Consider the following 15,919-nt stretch of genomic DNA (forward strand, 5'->3'; position numbering starts at 1 on the left):
ATCGGTATAAAATGTGCAGTTCAACTATTGACAGGACTATAAACATAACATTTATAGAGGAAAACTGTGTTGCAACAGACAATAGGATCTTGATTAATGCATAATCATTACTGGTAGTTGACCATATATGTAAGTTCCCATTCTCCATGTCTGTTATAACAGGGCAGGATAATCAGCTTAAAAAAAGATAAAGTACAAGGAAATTTTAATAAATAACTAAATGTACAAATTATTATGAGAACTTGATAATTACCAATACAATGGACCCTTGAGGCAATATTAGTTTCATGTATAAATGTCAGTTCTTGATCAGTATAGTTATAGGGTCAATAGTTCCTGTGTTACGACCAGAAGGCCAAGTTCTGGGGGATAAGGACATCACACAGTTGTCTTGGTCTAAAATGTGATAACAAATGGATCAATGATCATGTATTATAATTCTCACACCTGTAAGATGTTGCATTCAGGAATATTACATAGACTTTCGAGTCCAAATGCAAACGAAAGAGACCCTGATTTGCCATCAGATAATGCACTATCAGATCAGGATCTGTTTGTTCTACTGTTTACTCCAAATTTTGTTCAGCTCAGTATTATTTCATTGAACTGTGAAATATGATACTTGTAGGACACGATGCAGAGGACAATATCTATATTCCACAACTCAGTAAAACAAATGTATCTAGTGAAACACAAGCCGTTACATAGTTCGACAGAAGTGAATTCACTATAAACTTATACACTGTATTACCATTGGGCATGTGTGATCTGTTTGGCCAATTAGATTTCAGAATAATATTTGTAAAAGTAAGACATTCTGGGAGACCATCCCTTCAATCAAAATACAAGATCTCTCAAAATTGTCTTGCATGTTTTACTATATAAATGCACAGGCATGAGTGACCATCTTGTAAATGCAACCAGTGACCATGATTTATTAGCGTGAGTGACCACCTTATAAACACAGTGACCGTATGTTTTAGTGTGTGAGTGATCACCTTTTAAACACAACCGACAGATATTTTGATCAAATATCTAACTTTTTTATTTTACTTAGGTTCTTGTTTATTCAGTTCTTCTCAAAAGTTAATAAATATGTTATACTGCACAGAGTGTGTTTTTATATGTGCGACTTGAAACTAATTTGCAGGAATTCTCATCCATCACTCTTTTCCATGTGCACAAAACTGTAAATAAATTTGATGATTTGTGTAATATAGTACCAGGCAAAATCTCTATGAGAATGTTATATGAACCAGTAAAGTACATACAGAATGAGGGAAAGATCCATAAATGTATTACACATTAAAACAAAGGGTTATAATTCTTTTATTACATGATTTAGTGCAAAATTAAATTGTTTCTGAAGAGTGAAAATGCCATTTCAACTGCATGATGCCACATAAATTGGTCACATGTTGCACAAAAATCAATGACAGCACAAATTACAATATGAGAAATTATCACAAATCATGTTGTAACATGTTATCCAGTGTTATAACAGTGCAAGAACACATCATCCAGACTTATAACAGGTCATCCAGTGAACAAAATGACAAAATGTTTCTCATATGATTAATTTAATACTCTAACAAAATGTAAAAAATTAAATGAAGAAATGGTACAAGTAGATGCACCATAAATAGGAAATTAATTATTTTTCATGAAACTAGTAATCTCTTTACAAACTGCACAAATTTTATTTCTGTTAATCTTTATTTAAAGACAGGATCTCATAATAGTGTACCTCTGGAGAAGTTAGTTAGCATAATTCAGAAACTGTATATAGATAGTGACAATAAAATTTGCCAGACTACTAAAGATAGAGTGAAGAATGAATATCCAAATTTGAAACCTTATACTGCCAAGGAGGTCGCAATATTTATACCAAGCCACATATTCTTCCAGGCCAACAATCCTGAGTCATTCAACTTTTAAACCGGACTGAGAACAGATTGCTTTGCCTGTCATTCCTGTGGTTGGTTGTACCAATGTGCACATTTTTATTTCCTTCAAAATAAACTAAAAATCATCTTTTATTGTACTTCTGGGCATATCTTAAATTGATCTACATTTAGTTAAATCTTGTGTTTGCATGCAAACACTTGTATGATCAACTTTTGTTGTTTATGCAGAAGGTAAAGAGGATCTTCTGACTGAAGAGCTGCATCCAATGATCAGCCATAATGGCAGAAAGGCCCATAGTAGTCATATTAAAATGTAAGAAAACAAGTGATTACTTTTGGGAAGTGAGTGTGTGTGTGTGTGTGTTGAGGGGTGGGGGAAATCATCTGCTCAGGACAACACAAGGGAAGAGCACACATTGGATGTTCCAACTCCAACCCCCAAAAAGCACAAACAGCTATGATGCAAATATGGCCTGGCACATCTTGAGCTCAGAGTGTGAATCACACACAAAGTTAGTAAATCCTCGTTTTTCACCTTATAGCTGTCATTCATCATTACTAACTCCCACCTCCCAGATGGAAATATAAGAAAAAGCTACTTTTTGGAAAGTGGGTGGAGACAAAAAGACAGTCGACCCAGACTGACACTAGGGAAAGTGGGTGGAGACAAAAAGATAGTCTACCCAGATTGACACAAGGAAAAGTGGGTGGAGACAAAATGATAGTCTACCCAGATTGACACATGGGAAAAGTGAAGATCAGATGTACTGGCTCCAACCAAAAAGAGCTGTGATGCAAATATGGCACAATACATTGTTACCTCTGTGTATGAAAGGCAAACAAGTCACTAAAGGCTCAATTTTTACATTATGGCTGTCATTCGTCATTGATATCCCCCTAGCCCCCCTCCCAGGCAGATGCTGGGAACCTCTCCTCATAAGAAAGTATCTCAGTACATGGGGTTATAACTGATATTATGTAATGACAAATAGCACCTTGTTACCCTATCCTTAAAGACAAATGATGTATCCAATGAAAACATACCACTTTCATTTTATCACGAACTAAGTAAAGCAATACAGACAAAAACAATACATTTGTTGTCAACATTCACAATGCCTAATGGAAGAAAAGTACAACAAAAGAAACATATGCATGTATTATAAGTGTGAATAGATGAAAATCAAACATTCTATCACAAAGGCTTTTTAAGCATTTATCAACCAAGTAGACAATATATTTTTGAAGTGAATGAAGCAATGATCATGAAAAGTTCATTATAGGTGCCATTTGGTGGCAACAGTCATTACTTTCATAAACATTTCAGAAACACTGGCAATGGATGTACAATAATTTACACCATCTAAAATATCACTGAGGTATGTCATTGAAGAAAATAAGATCAGTGGCAAAATTCTATTGTGTAGGAAGCTGCTCAATTGGAGTGTCAAACTTAAAATCTTTAGGAAAGAGATCCAGGGCTTTAGGATACATCAACTTGTAAGCCTGGCGGATTGTCACTTCTGCAACACCAGCTACGTCTCCAATTTCTGAAATCATAACAAAATAAATCATTATCAATGTTAATGTAGCCTTTGCTACAAGTATTTAGATGGTTAAAACTGCATCATGTGATGCAGAAAAGACAGAAGTTATTGGTGCATAACACAAGAAATGAACTAATAATGGTGTGCCATTCACATATGCTCTGATGAAATTTGTAAACAATGGTTAAGATACAGATCTACTGTTTATTTCTTGCTTTTTGTTGGTATTATTTGGATAACTATTTGTAATTGTAAGAAAGAAACTTGAATATTTTTTCAGGATTCATAAAGTTTTCAAGCCTGAAAATTGGTTACACACTGTGCATGAAATTTTCTCACTGTGTGTAATCGATTTTGAAGCTTCACAAGGCTTCATATATCATGTCAAAAATGAAGTTTAATTCTTAAATAAGGAAATAAAATTATATATTTTCAAGTTCAGTAATTATTGTTAGAAGTTTCTATCAGCATAATTCTATAACTACACAGATGGATAGACGATGACCTTTGTCCTCTTAGTTAGTTGATCATTATGAGTTCCTATTCACAGCAAAACCCTAAACCTATATTCGCAGGAAAAAATATATACAAAGTAATATTTACTATTTTTGCACACAATTAATATGGAATGCAAATCTTTTTTTAAAGGCAATGTACATATGTACGTATGTAAAAGAAGTATACACTCAAATGAATAACCACTCTACATCGGAGCGAGATAAATCAATCAACAGAATTTGCAGAGTGTGACAGATCTTACAAAACGGTCATTTGTCCAAGTAAGATTAATATCCTATGCTATTTTACTGCTCACCCTTCTGTGTCTTTTTCTCATTTGATGCCTGAGATGCCATATATATGGCTGCAGCAGCAACTGAGATTGGACTCCGACTTGTCAAAAGAAAGAAAAACTCAATAATTAATTAATTGAAAATAGTAAACGGTAGAAGTGGATAGACTGAAAATACATTAAGTGATGGCAGATCTGGGTTGGTGCAGTTTGCCTCTACTTATAAGTGAGTGTATATGGTACCAATTGTTTCTAAGCACTGTTTAATGTCTATGGATGCTCAACCAATACCATAATTTTCATAAATAGATCAAATCTTGAATGACCGACAGAGACAAGTAAAAGGATAGAGAATAAAGATGGATAGGTGGTTGGAAGTGTTATTGACTTATACAAAATTGGAAGAACATAACTCAAGAAATATTGTTTTCTGTGGTCCATTTTTATATTACTGTAAAATACTGCTTTGTGTGGTGCATTTTTATATTGCTGTGAAGTACTGCTTTTTGTGGTGCAATTTTACATTACTGTAAAGTACTGCTTTTTGTGGTACGTTTTTATATTACTGTAAAGTACTGCTTTTTGATGTGCATTTTTATTATAGGATTAAATGGTCATGGTTGGGTATTTATCAATGTGTAAATTTTACCTAATCACTCACAAAGTTAACATAAAGTCCTTTGGTAAAATTTCCACATCGATAAATACCCAACCATGATCATTTAATCCTTATAATTCCAATCTTGTTCTTTCTTTTGTCATATCCACTTATTCCATCAACAATGCATTCCAATTTAAGTAGTGCGTACTTTCCTTTCATTCACCGCTTTACATCGCCCCATAATACATAACCTGTACAGAATCACACATACAGTCACATTTATGTTTATTCAGAAACTTCATACTTTACATCATAGGCAATGGCTACCAGTGGTTTCAACACATTTAGCTTAATCACAAGTCTTGTTCAATTTTAGTCAATCCCATCTGCTACATCAGATGACCATGATCTTACATAATAACAGCTGATATGCAGTGAAATGAACAAGTGTGCAAGATTAAATTTCCAGTCAAACCTTAAATCATAATGGATTGTATCAATGAACAACATGGAAATATGAACAAGATGATGCTATCCCTTACTAACATAATGGTAACAATTAAATAAATTGTGTACAGGAATAACATTGTATATCATTCTCAACAGCGTTAATACTTATGAAGACCCGTTCAGTGATATAATGTTAAATGAGATGTAACTACTATCAGTCACGTTTATTCGGCAACTTCATACTTTACATCTTAGGCAGTGGTCTCCCATGGTGTCAGCATATTTCTTTTCATAAAAAAACAGACATTCTTTTTTAAATTTTAATATGTCCTATACAGGAATAACTTTTATATCTTTTTATCAGCGTTAATACTTATCAATACCCCTTCATTTATCTAATGTGAAATTAAATGTGCAGTTATTTAATGTAGAGTTGCTTGCAAAACTGGCCATATGTTTTGTTTGGTTGCATAATTGAGCGCTGGAGTGGTGGAAGGAATTAATGACTACATATCCAAAATAATTTAGATTAGCAAAACAATCACCTTTATGGATTATTATATACATTTTTCAATGGTGTTAAGTCACACTGGTGGAGATGGCAGTTGTACCATTTAAAAACTTTATTCTTTGAATAATGGTCTCATAAATATTTTTTTTTATTTTTGTGTAAGTGGTAATGTTCACCATACCACCAACACCCACACACATTTTTTTTAAATAAGCAAACAAATTTACTATAAAAAAATTACCACTGAAAACGCCAATGCCCCATTTTGTGTTTCGTTTAGTAGCCTCTGAGTATTGATTTATTTCAATAGCTTTTAAGTCTTCTTCAGATAATTTCTTGAATCTTGGTTTACATCCCTCAGTGGCCACAAAATTTACTGAGGTCATGGGGTGCTGTGAGAGGGAATTTATCAATCTTGTAATCGGCCATTTTGCATGACTATGTAGCAGATGAATGCCAAATTGTAAACTATGCATTTCAATCAAAGAATATTTGAAAAAGTATAAAAAGAGTAAAATTTATATTTATTTGCTGAATAAAAAATCAAAAAGATGAAACAGTTGTTTCACAATGATGTGTCTGCAATGTTTATTTATATTGCAAACAGTACAAAAACCGAAAGTAGTCCCAGAATTTATCGATGTGTAAAAAATTCCCAATCAATATCACATGACCGTTTACAGCCAATCATATTGCAGAAAACCCATTTCATTTATAAAAATTGGAATATTACTGTAAAGTACTGCTTTTTGTGGTGCATTTTTATATTACTGTAAAATACTGCTCTAACTAATCCTTATATTTTCTATTCTTTTACAAGTGAAATTAAATTAATATTTTTTTTTGGGAGAAATTATTAGGGTGATTTCCTTTATATTTGTTTCAATTATTGCCATCAGTACAACAATATACAAAAACAGAAATAAATATTTACCTTAATTTAAAAAATTTGAATAGTAACTTTAGAAAGAACATAAAGTTTATACCTGTTATTAGTAATACAAACTATTTTCGCATAGAAGAATGGAAAATTAGTAATACACCACTCCCTCGATAACTCGTGCACATCGGGGTCCAGAAACATCGACCGCACTATAAGTGAGGCGCGAGTTATCGAGGGACCTATAAAATAAGCCCAAAACCAATAAAGTGACGACATAACGGAAAAATGGGGGGGGGGGGTAGGCAGATTATACTGTTGAATACTCACTTTATAATCGTTCTGAGATTAACTGTGAATAAATATCTCTTCATAACGGTGTACTTTATTATTTCCTCATAGGACAACATTAATTTCAGGATAAATTACAGTATATTGAGGCGATCATCGAAAACAATATTCCACGTGTTTTCCGTTTGCTTAACATATGTACCACTTTACACACTGTGTACTACGTCACTAATTGTTATGTTGAATTGGATACATTCTAGTTTTATTGTTTGATCCAAATTAGAAGTTTTTTATATACAAAAGATCGACTCTTTTCGAGAAACAGTGTCGATCGAACGATAGATAGATATATAGATTTGAATGCGATAGCAGTAAAATGGAAAACAAAAAAAAGCAAGGGTTAATCAGTACTAACATATTTAATTGGTCTACAAATTTAAAACAACGTAAATTAGAACAAGTTAATACTTGCCGTTTGTGCCACGCTTGACAAATATCAATTCACTTTTTGAAAAAATCAGTTAATTTTTTTGTGTGTGTTACTCCTTGCTTTCTTTGCCGCCGAGCAAAATCCCTCAGATTTCTCAACTGCATGAGCTTTACGTAGTCAACATTTTGGGTCTCCAGCCACCTTACGGCAATATCAAAATATCTGACTGCTTCCTGTGCAGAGGGGTGGGGGGTACAACATCTGCATCTGCATCACTTTCAACACTTGTGTTACTCCAATTAGAATCGTCTTCTGCTGCAAATTTGTTCATTATAGATTTAAAAATAGTTTCATCTGACATGTATTCGGCTGTGGGGCAATCATTGTCAGCACAATCCACTCCTCCATATCATCAAGAGAAACGCCCATCTCAGGACCATGAGTCTGTACGAATTTCTCCCAAACATCCTCAGCATTAATGACATCAGTTTCACTGAAACATTCGAAGTCACTATCATCGTCGTTGTCTCTGTTACTGTTTTGCTTTACGTCAAAGGCAGCTCCAAGACCCTTAATCCAGCACCTCAGGTCTCTTGTAATCGATTTTTTCTTTTGATGCAACAAACACTTCCCCAAGTTGTTGATCAAAACAAAGCTGGCATGTACATGTAATTAGGTTCTCACAGAAGTACTCACAGGTTTCGATGTGACGGTCGATTGACTCTTTTTATGTTTTCAATGAACAGAATATGTTGTGATTATAATGTTTACATTGAAACGGAATTAAAGGATTAGAACGTGACTTTCACACAGGAAGACGTTTAATTGGTGTTTATTTCATTCTCTGTTGCCACCTGTTAGCATTTACCAGAAGTTTTCATTGATCGCTATTTCACCTGACTGTTCATTTACAGTATACTGACAACTATTTATCATAAAAACTTACATAATATATGATATCTTTAAACAGAGGTCTCGCTAGGATTTTAAAACTGGGTCTTTCTGCCTCTGAATTCAACCACTAAATATCTGTACATTTTCTCACTCGGCCACCAGTCAAAGCCTTTGAACTAGCCGCCTAGCTGTTGCATCATGTTCTTTTTTTTTTTAATGTACTATTATAAAATGGCAACAGTACATCAAAGAGTCTTTCAGTCACTGAATTCTGTCATTGTAAATATCAACACAGTTAACTGATCAACACATTTTCCCACAAAGCAGATGGCTGAAACAGGACCGGCAAATCTCTGAATTTTCCCGCGCACCTATTACATGCGTACGGAGGACTCCCGCCTCAGTGATTTTCTGCGTCCCAGATCAAAAATTGGCATCCAAAAATACGGGTAATTAAGCGTTTTCGAGATCTCTGAAATTAATTCTTCTTTAGAACTTGCAAATTTCAAAATATGGATTATATTTTTACAGGCATTAATCACCATTTTCGATGATTAAACGACCAATGTATCAAGGTTTAACTTTATCAATTCTTATCGTAATTTTTTCATGTTCAGCATATTTTAAAGATATTTTATATACATTTTCTCTGGAAAAAATCGGGAGCCAAGACGGACACCGCGTTATAAGTGGGATCGCGAGCTATCCGGGCGCGAGTTATCGAGGGAGCGGTGTACAAACTATTTTCTCAGAAAGGAGAATGAGCACTATGCCACTGGCAGGGAGGGATCAAAATCAGCACAAGCCAAAATAAATATTAAACAATTAATGTTATCTAATCAAGATACAGTTCATTCAATGACAATTTTTGTCTATCAATAAAAGAATCAGCATAATATCTATCATTTTGAAGAACTTACCCAGGAACAAGGTACATGTCTACTGCTTTCCTAGCAATATGTGTTGCAGCCTTTTGAATTCTGGTTGTCAATCCAAGATTGGAACAGAAACGAGACTGCAATAAATGAAAAATTCATTATATACAACAAGCAAACCATATTCCTAATATTTACCTCACACTGGTGTACAATGTATTGCATAAATATAAGGTATTGTCTGAACATGTAACTGTACCAATGGATACAAAATAACTACCCTATGTAAATAACTGTCCTATATAAAAGTATCCATCATTTCAATGGCTTTAAAGGACACTTGTAGTTACATCCTGCACATGTATCATAAGCAAATACATTCAGGATGACCACATGTGAAATGTTAAAATAGTTAACATTTTAAAAAAGAGTTCCTTGATGAGACTGAAACTATTTCATTTCTTGTCACTTGCTAAGTGTTGACATATTTTAGCAATAAGATTTTCAAATCAGCCACTAGGGTGGCCATACTGGATGTCAGACTGGTACCATTTTCACTAAGTGAGAAACTGGAGACCATCAGAAGACTTTAGGTGAAAATCCCATGTCAATACGATCATCCATTTAGGAAGAAGAGTGACAAGAATTGCAATATATTCAATGTCTGAGGTCAGGTCTGCATTATTTTCATTCAGGACCAGTTAGATGTCATAACTATTCTAGTGAAATCCACGTGTTGATATGAATTTCCATTGGCAACAATTCAAGATAACTGGCTTGCTAGCCATACTCGATGTGTCACTGGCACCATTTTCATTTAGAGATACTGTGAACTTATGAGAAAGTGACAGATGTAAGGTAAGTTGTTTCCATTTGCAACATGCACCATGGAGAGTGTCACGTTTGCCTGCCCGCGATTACGTAAGTCAGGAACAAAGGAATGGGTTAGCACAATGAGTATGTCAACCCTACACTGTTACGGCGATTTTGTTTGTACAAGAACCCTTCATTAGGTGTTATCGCTTGCATACAGATGTTAAAAGCTTTGTTCTAAGAACAAAGGACCCTCGACGTTATTGTAAATCTCTCCGCTTGACAGATGGCCTGAGGCTCGTCTGTTAATCTGGACCGACTGGGGTAGAATTGATATCCAATCAAAACTGAGGAAGGGTGGGGCCATCAATTCGAACCAGAACTTAACAGTCCTTTGAACTGATAACGAATTAGTAAGCCGTCATACTGGTAAAGCAGAATACACTCACTCCAAGGGAGCCACTCGTGATTTGGCGGGAAAACTCTTAGTACATTCTAAGGACAGAAAGCTTTGTAAAGGTCAGTGAGTTATTTGCTCGATTGTTGCAGAATGTTACGGCATTGTAATTGTAATTAAGTGCAGTATGTATATTTACTTACTAGAATCGTTAGCACGTAGAATTACGCTTGTATTGTTTAATTTACATGTGTACTTGAGAAATGAGCTATGATTATGTAGATTGCTTGCTCGTCAGAATTAATACTGTGTTTCGCTATTTAGTTACTTCGTAGTAAACTAGTGTATTTATTCATGTGATATTCTAGATTTTGCCATTGTGAATAAATGGTAGCTTGTAAAATGGCTGCAGTGTGTAAATTTAAATAATATGAATATTTGAATATTTGTGTACACTTGTGGGAGTGTAATGTACAGAAATGCGTCAGATTATTGTGATACTGTTGAGAATAATGAGATTAAGAAAATATATATATACTGATGTGACGCAATTTAGTGATTTCTGTATGATAAGTAGGATACCGCTCTTATTGCAATGTTGTTTTATAAGAACGTGTGTGTTTTTCGATGTGCACGAATGCGTGACCAAAGATGTAGATAACCTTGATCTGATGATTGATTGATTGTTGATTTAGTGTGAGCGAGATGGCTAACACAAATGCTAACGTCCTTGTGTTTCTCGTAGGAAGCTTTTGGGGACAGAGTGAAGTCCCGAGTCTCAGAGAGACAGGATAGAAATAGGTGGAGAACGCCAGAAGGAGAAATAGAGGATTGAAGTAGGCGGGGAACAAGCCTCGTTGAAGGAAAGAGAGAAAGAAAAGGAGGAGGAAAAAGGAAGACAAAAGGGGAGGAGGACAGGAAGAATTGGAGAATGCCGGAAGGAGGAAAGCAATTGGCGTAGTAAACTCAGATGAGTAGAAACCAAGTACAAGGGAAAGCCATCTCACACTAAAATCACGTGATGAAATAGGTTGTCACATGGTCGAGAGGAAGCAGACTGGTTGAGAACTTAATATCGTTTAATTTGTATTATGTATTAATTTGTTATTCTTTTGGATTTCACCCTTGTGTTCTTAATAATTTAATTGTCGGTATTGCTGACTGGGGGCTCAGAGTTTTACCTCTCTCTATCACTAATTTCACTTCCTACAAAAACGAGCCAGGGTGGGAATTCCACAGTAATTAACAAAGATATTGGGAGCACCCCACCCCAACGCATAACAGTGAGTCACACAGAACTTCACAGAGAGAATGTTGGCATACCTCTATGTCCCTTTGATGTAATATGGCTGAAATTTCTTTGGATATCGTACTTATGGAAATCATGCATGATCAAAGCACAATGCTAATGTACTGGCTAGAAAGATGAATAACAGATTCATAGTAGATTTCTTATTGTATCCCCCATGATCATTACAGCAGTCTATGTTCCACAGTGTTGTGTGTATATCTGCACAGGAAATAACATAAGTTAAATAATTCTCCTTCTGAATCCAAGGCAAAACAGTGCTTTAAACAATAAAATAATCGAAGCATAGGGCATATGCATATTACTGGATCTGAACTTGGTTTGTCCACATAAGAGACAGCTATACTTACCCAACAGACCATGCAAGTATCCAAAAATAGCTCAAATGTTTTGGCAATAATGTTATCGATGCAGGAGTGGAATTATTTATCATTTTTCACGAGACTGACAGAACAATTATTTCATTTTTTTAAAAAACATTAATTTAAGGCATAGCAAAAACACCCAACAGAATTGTGTAAGAACTGTTCTTTTTATTAGTTAATAAGGGATGGAAGTCACAACCATGGCATAATGCATCCCACGCCTCCCAGAGTGCACAGAAACTTTGTGTGCAATTTGGATACATATAACAAAATTTGTTGAATAATTCTGATTGCAGCAATCTTGTGAGAAAGCTGCAGTAATTTAGTGGGCAACCAGAAAAGTCTACTAGACAACCAGACATTCAATATTTCCCAGAGACAACCATAGATTTTCCAAATTTTTCTACCCCTGCAGCACAACACCATCACCTGCCCAACTTTGAACAGACTCTATGCCAGGATGTTTTCTGTTTAACTTAGTAGAATTTTATTAAGCAGGATTTATTAAAAATAAAGCTGTGAAAACATTGCTTTACTTTTAGTAACGGCAGTGAGAATTACCAGCTGAAATCATATTGTGACATATTGTGGTGTAAGTGATTGTACAATATGTACTGATAAGTTATTACATTTTGAAAATCCATTAACACCAACTGTATTGATAATTTCCAGATCCTACAAGTTTTATTATAACAAAAAACATGCTCTACCAGCTGTTTCTTCCTAATTTGGAAGAAAATTTTAGAAGAGCTTGTGTATGTCCAAGAAAAAGATGAGCATGTACAAACTATAGGTATGTAATTACCAACTATCTGTGAAAGATGATGCTGATGTATGTACCTGGTTACTAGTAGTCCCTCTAACATAACTTTAATACAATTAGTCGCAGCTGGTCAAATTCACAGTCATGAAAAAGTTTTTACATTTTTAGGTATAACAACCATATTTTATGGAATATTTGCATGGTATGTATAAAATGAAAATGACCAATACCAGGATACCTTCTGTCAAATTTGGTCAAATTCTGTTTAGTGGATTGTTGAAAATAAATTTTATAATACATAGCAACCATATTTGATAGCAGTGTCACAGAATATGACAAGAAATTTATTTGGTAATGCCTTAGAACAATTTGGGTAATTGGTTTCTTAGATGCATACAGCATTACTTAGGATAGTTCATATTTATTTTTCTTGTCTTTTTTGTGACTGGGCAATACATGCATCTTGCTATAGGTCGCTTGTGGTGAGATAATCATATAGCACAATGTGCACTGGTACCTTTCCCCGGTCGTGTACAAAAATTTATCTCTGTATTTATAGGAGACATACTCTATGATGCAACACAGTGATCGCTTGGATCTTGTCAAGTAGCATCAACACACCTATGACTTTCTACAGCCATACAAGTCAATTATATATATATATATATATATATATATATATATATATATATATATATATATATATATATATATATATATATATATATATTAAGTCTCTCACTTTAATATAGTCTTTATTTGATAAAGTAGTAGGGTTTAATGCCATTTTTCAGCACAAGATCGGCCATACATGGCGGCCAGTATAAATGGTAGAGGAAGAACCTGGGAAATCCCTGGACAGAACCACTGACCCACGAGAAGCTACTGGCAAGCTTTCTCACATACCAACACTGGCCAAACCTGAGACACGAACCCACACAGATAGAGGTGAGATGGCAATGAACTGTAACAGTGAACACTTTAGACCACTCAGGGCCCTGTCTGTATTTGTCATGCTTCAGATTTAAAACACTAGAAAATTGTTGGTCTGTCACAATTTATCACTAAGGGCTTTATTTTGAAGTAAAACAATGTGGTAGCATGTATTTATGGACTTCCTCTCTGCATTTAGTTTATTTATTATCACAAGCTTGGTATATTTATAGCTGACTGGCTGGGCTGGAAAAACCAGAATGGTGATGGCATGACCTACAGTTCATGCTATATATTAAACACTGAGTTCAGAAACAATGATCTGTGACAAAATTATTGAACATTTTCAATCTGTGTGCAATTTTTCAATGGAACTACATGCATTATGGATGAATTGCATGCCACAATGGCACGATAGTAAATGGTGTTTATAACCTATTCATGATATACATTAGACATGAATAAACGTATATGTTCCAATGCATTGTTCTCTGAAAAAAGTAAAATACTGTAAAACCCCGCATTAATGTGACCCCGCTGTTAACGCAATCCAATTTTTGGGACCACAATTATCGCATTATAGCGGGGTTCCACTGTATAACTAATGTTCTTGTGGTGAGATCATTCATCTTCTTTTCAATCACAGTGACCTAGATATTTAGAGTTTTTGAGCCGAAAGTCAATATTAATCTTCTGTACCCCATGTGCAATGCTGTAGAAAGTCAATATTAATCTTCTGTACCCCATGTGCAATGCTGTAGAAAGTTTGCTAACTATATAGAGAGGACAATGTGAGTTAGAGTGCAGAAACCAAACTGGTAACAGACAGATGGACAATATAATACTGGCATATAAAAAGGAACAAGAAAACAACATTACCATAAAATCCCCTGTGGTAATTAATTCTACGTTTGTTTCCAGTGTCTTGAGAATTAATTTGAACACTCTGCCAATTTCTTTCTTTGAGATCTTGGATACAGCACATATTTCTATAAAAAAATAAAAGAAGGGCAGAGGATAAGCATGCAAAAACTCATCTGACAATTAGTTAATTCAAGTTCCAAATAAATTACTGAATCAACTGGAGATTTTTTTTCCAGGTAATGGTATACGGAAACAAAAGGTCAAAGAGTTGACACTGCTTACATATCATATAATGCTGTAGATGATCATATTATAAATAAAGTATGACATTGGGCTTGCAGACTACCACTAACTTTAAGCAATGAATACAATAGTTTGTAAAGGTTCCTGTAATCTTTTAATCTTTTAATTAATATGTGGTCTAATGAACTTTAACTATAATACTGTTCTGGGACACAGTCAGTATGATGTTAACTGGCTAAGTCAATAGCAGCCTAATTGACAAATATCTAATAACATCATGCTTACTCAATATTACAACAGTACAATAACTTAATAATACAAGCTTATATACTGTCAACTCGTTAAATTCTCTACATATATATTATCTACATAGATTTTTTGATAAGAAATTGTACAGCTCTGCTCCAGGCTTTCAATAAAATGGTCACTCAAAATAATAAATATGGAGTGTAAACTCAACTGGCTGATATCTAGCATCCTACAGAATCATATGTGGCAACTAAAATATGAAATCAGCACTTTCCAGTTTACAGGAATGTAATGTACATTTTATGGGGGAAAAAAACATTTCTGCAGATTCAAAATCATATTTGAATTGCGTGATTGCTGATTCCTACATTAGATAGGCAGCTTTTACATGGGACTAGTCCTGCTTATAGTCCATAAGGGACCAGCCTACATTATATTGGCAGTTATACATGGGACTAGTCCTGTTTACAGTCCATAAGTGACCAGCCTACATTAAATTGGCAGTTATACATGGGACTAGCCCTGCTTTCAGTCCATAAGTGACCAATCTAATATATAATATATGCAGTCAACCTCGTCTAACAGCACAGATTTGGAAAATTACAGACATGGAGGCAAATACAGTATACCAATGTACCCGACAGTAAATTACTCTCAGTTCCAAAAGCCATAAATGCAGATACAATACACACACGCACCACTTCCGATAGCCACCCGGGGCCCCGAGTGGCCGAGTGGTCTAAAGCGCTCTCCGTTACGGATCACTGCCATCTCACCTCTGTCTGCGTAGGTTCGAGTCTCGGATTC

General features: G+C 34.8%; 1 protein-coding gene across 1 annotated transcript in view; it reads right to left on the bottom strand.

Moving 5' to 3' along the window:
• Window positions 1–1,313: 1,313 nt before the first annotated feature.
• The window catches only part of LOC149780189 (transcription initiation factor IIB-like), a 32,772-nt gene continuing 18,166 nt past the window's right edge, over window positions 1,314–15,919 (bottom strand). The window contains exons 7-10 of the mRNA XM_089936938.1: window positions 14,636–14,745; window positions 9,222–9,316; window positions 4,269–4,345; window positions 1,314–3,457 (exon numbers count right to left, since the gene is read on the bottom strand). Coding sequence (XP_089793064.1) covers window positions 3,324–3,457; window positions 4,269–4,345; window positions 9,222–9,316; window positions 14,636–14,745 — 416 coding nt within the window. The 3' untranslated portion in view covers window positions 1,314–3,323. The remainder of the gene's footprint in view (window positions 3,458–4,268; window positions 4,346–9,221; window positions 9,317–14,635; window positions 14,746–15,919) is intronic.

The sequence above is a fragment of the Sinohyriopsis cumingii genome, chromosome 16 (genome assembly GCF_028554795.1).
Source record: "Sinohyriopsis cumingii isolate HCF-2022 chromosome 16, ASM2855479v2, whole genome shotgun sequence".
NCBI lineage: Eukaryota > Metazoa > Mollusca > Bivalvia > Unionida > Unionidae > Sinohyriopsis > Sinohyriopsis cumingii.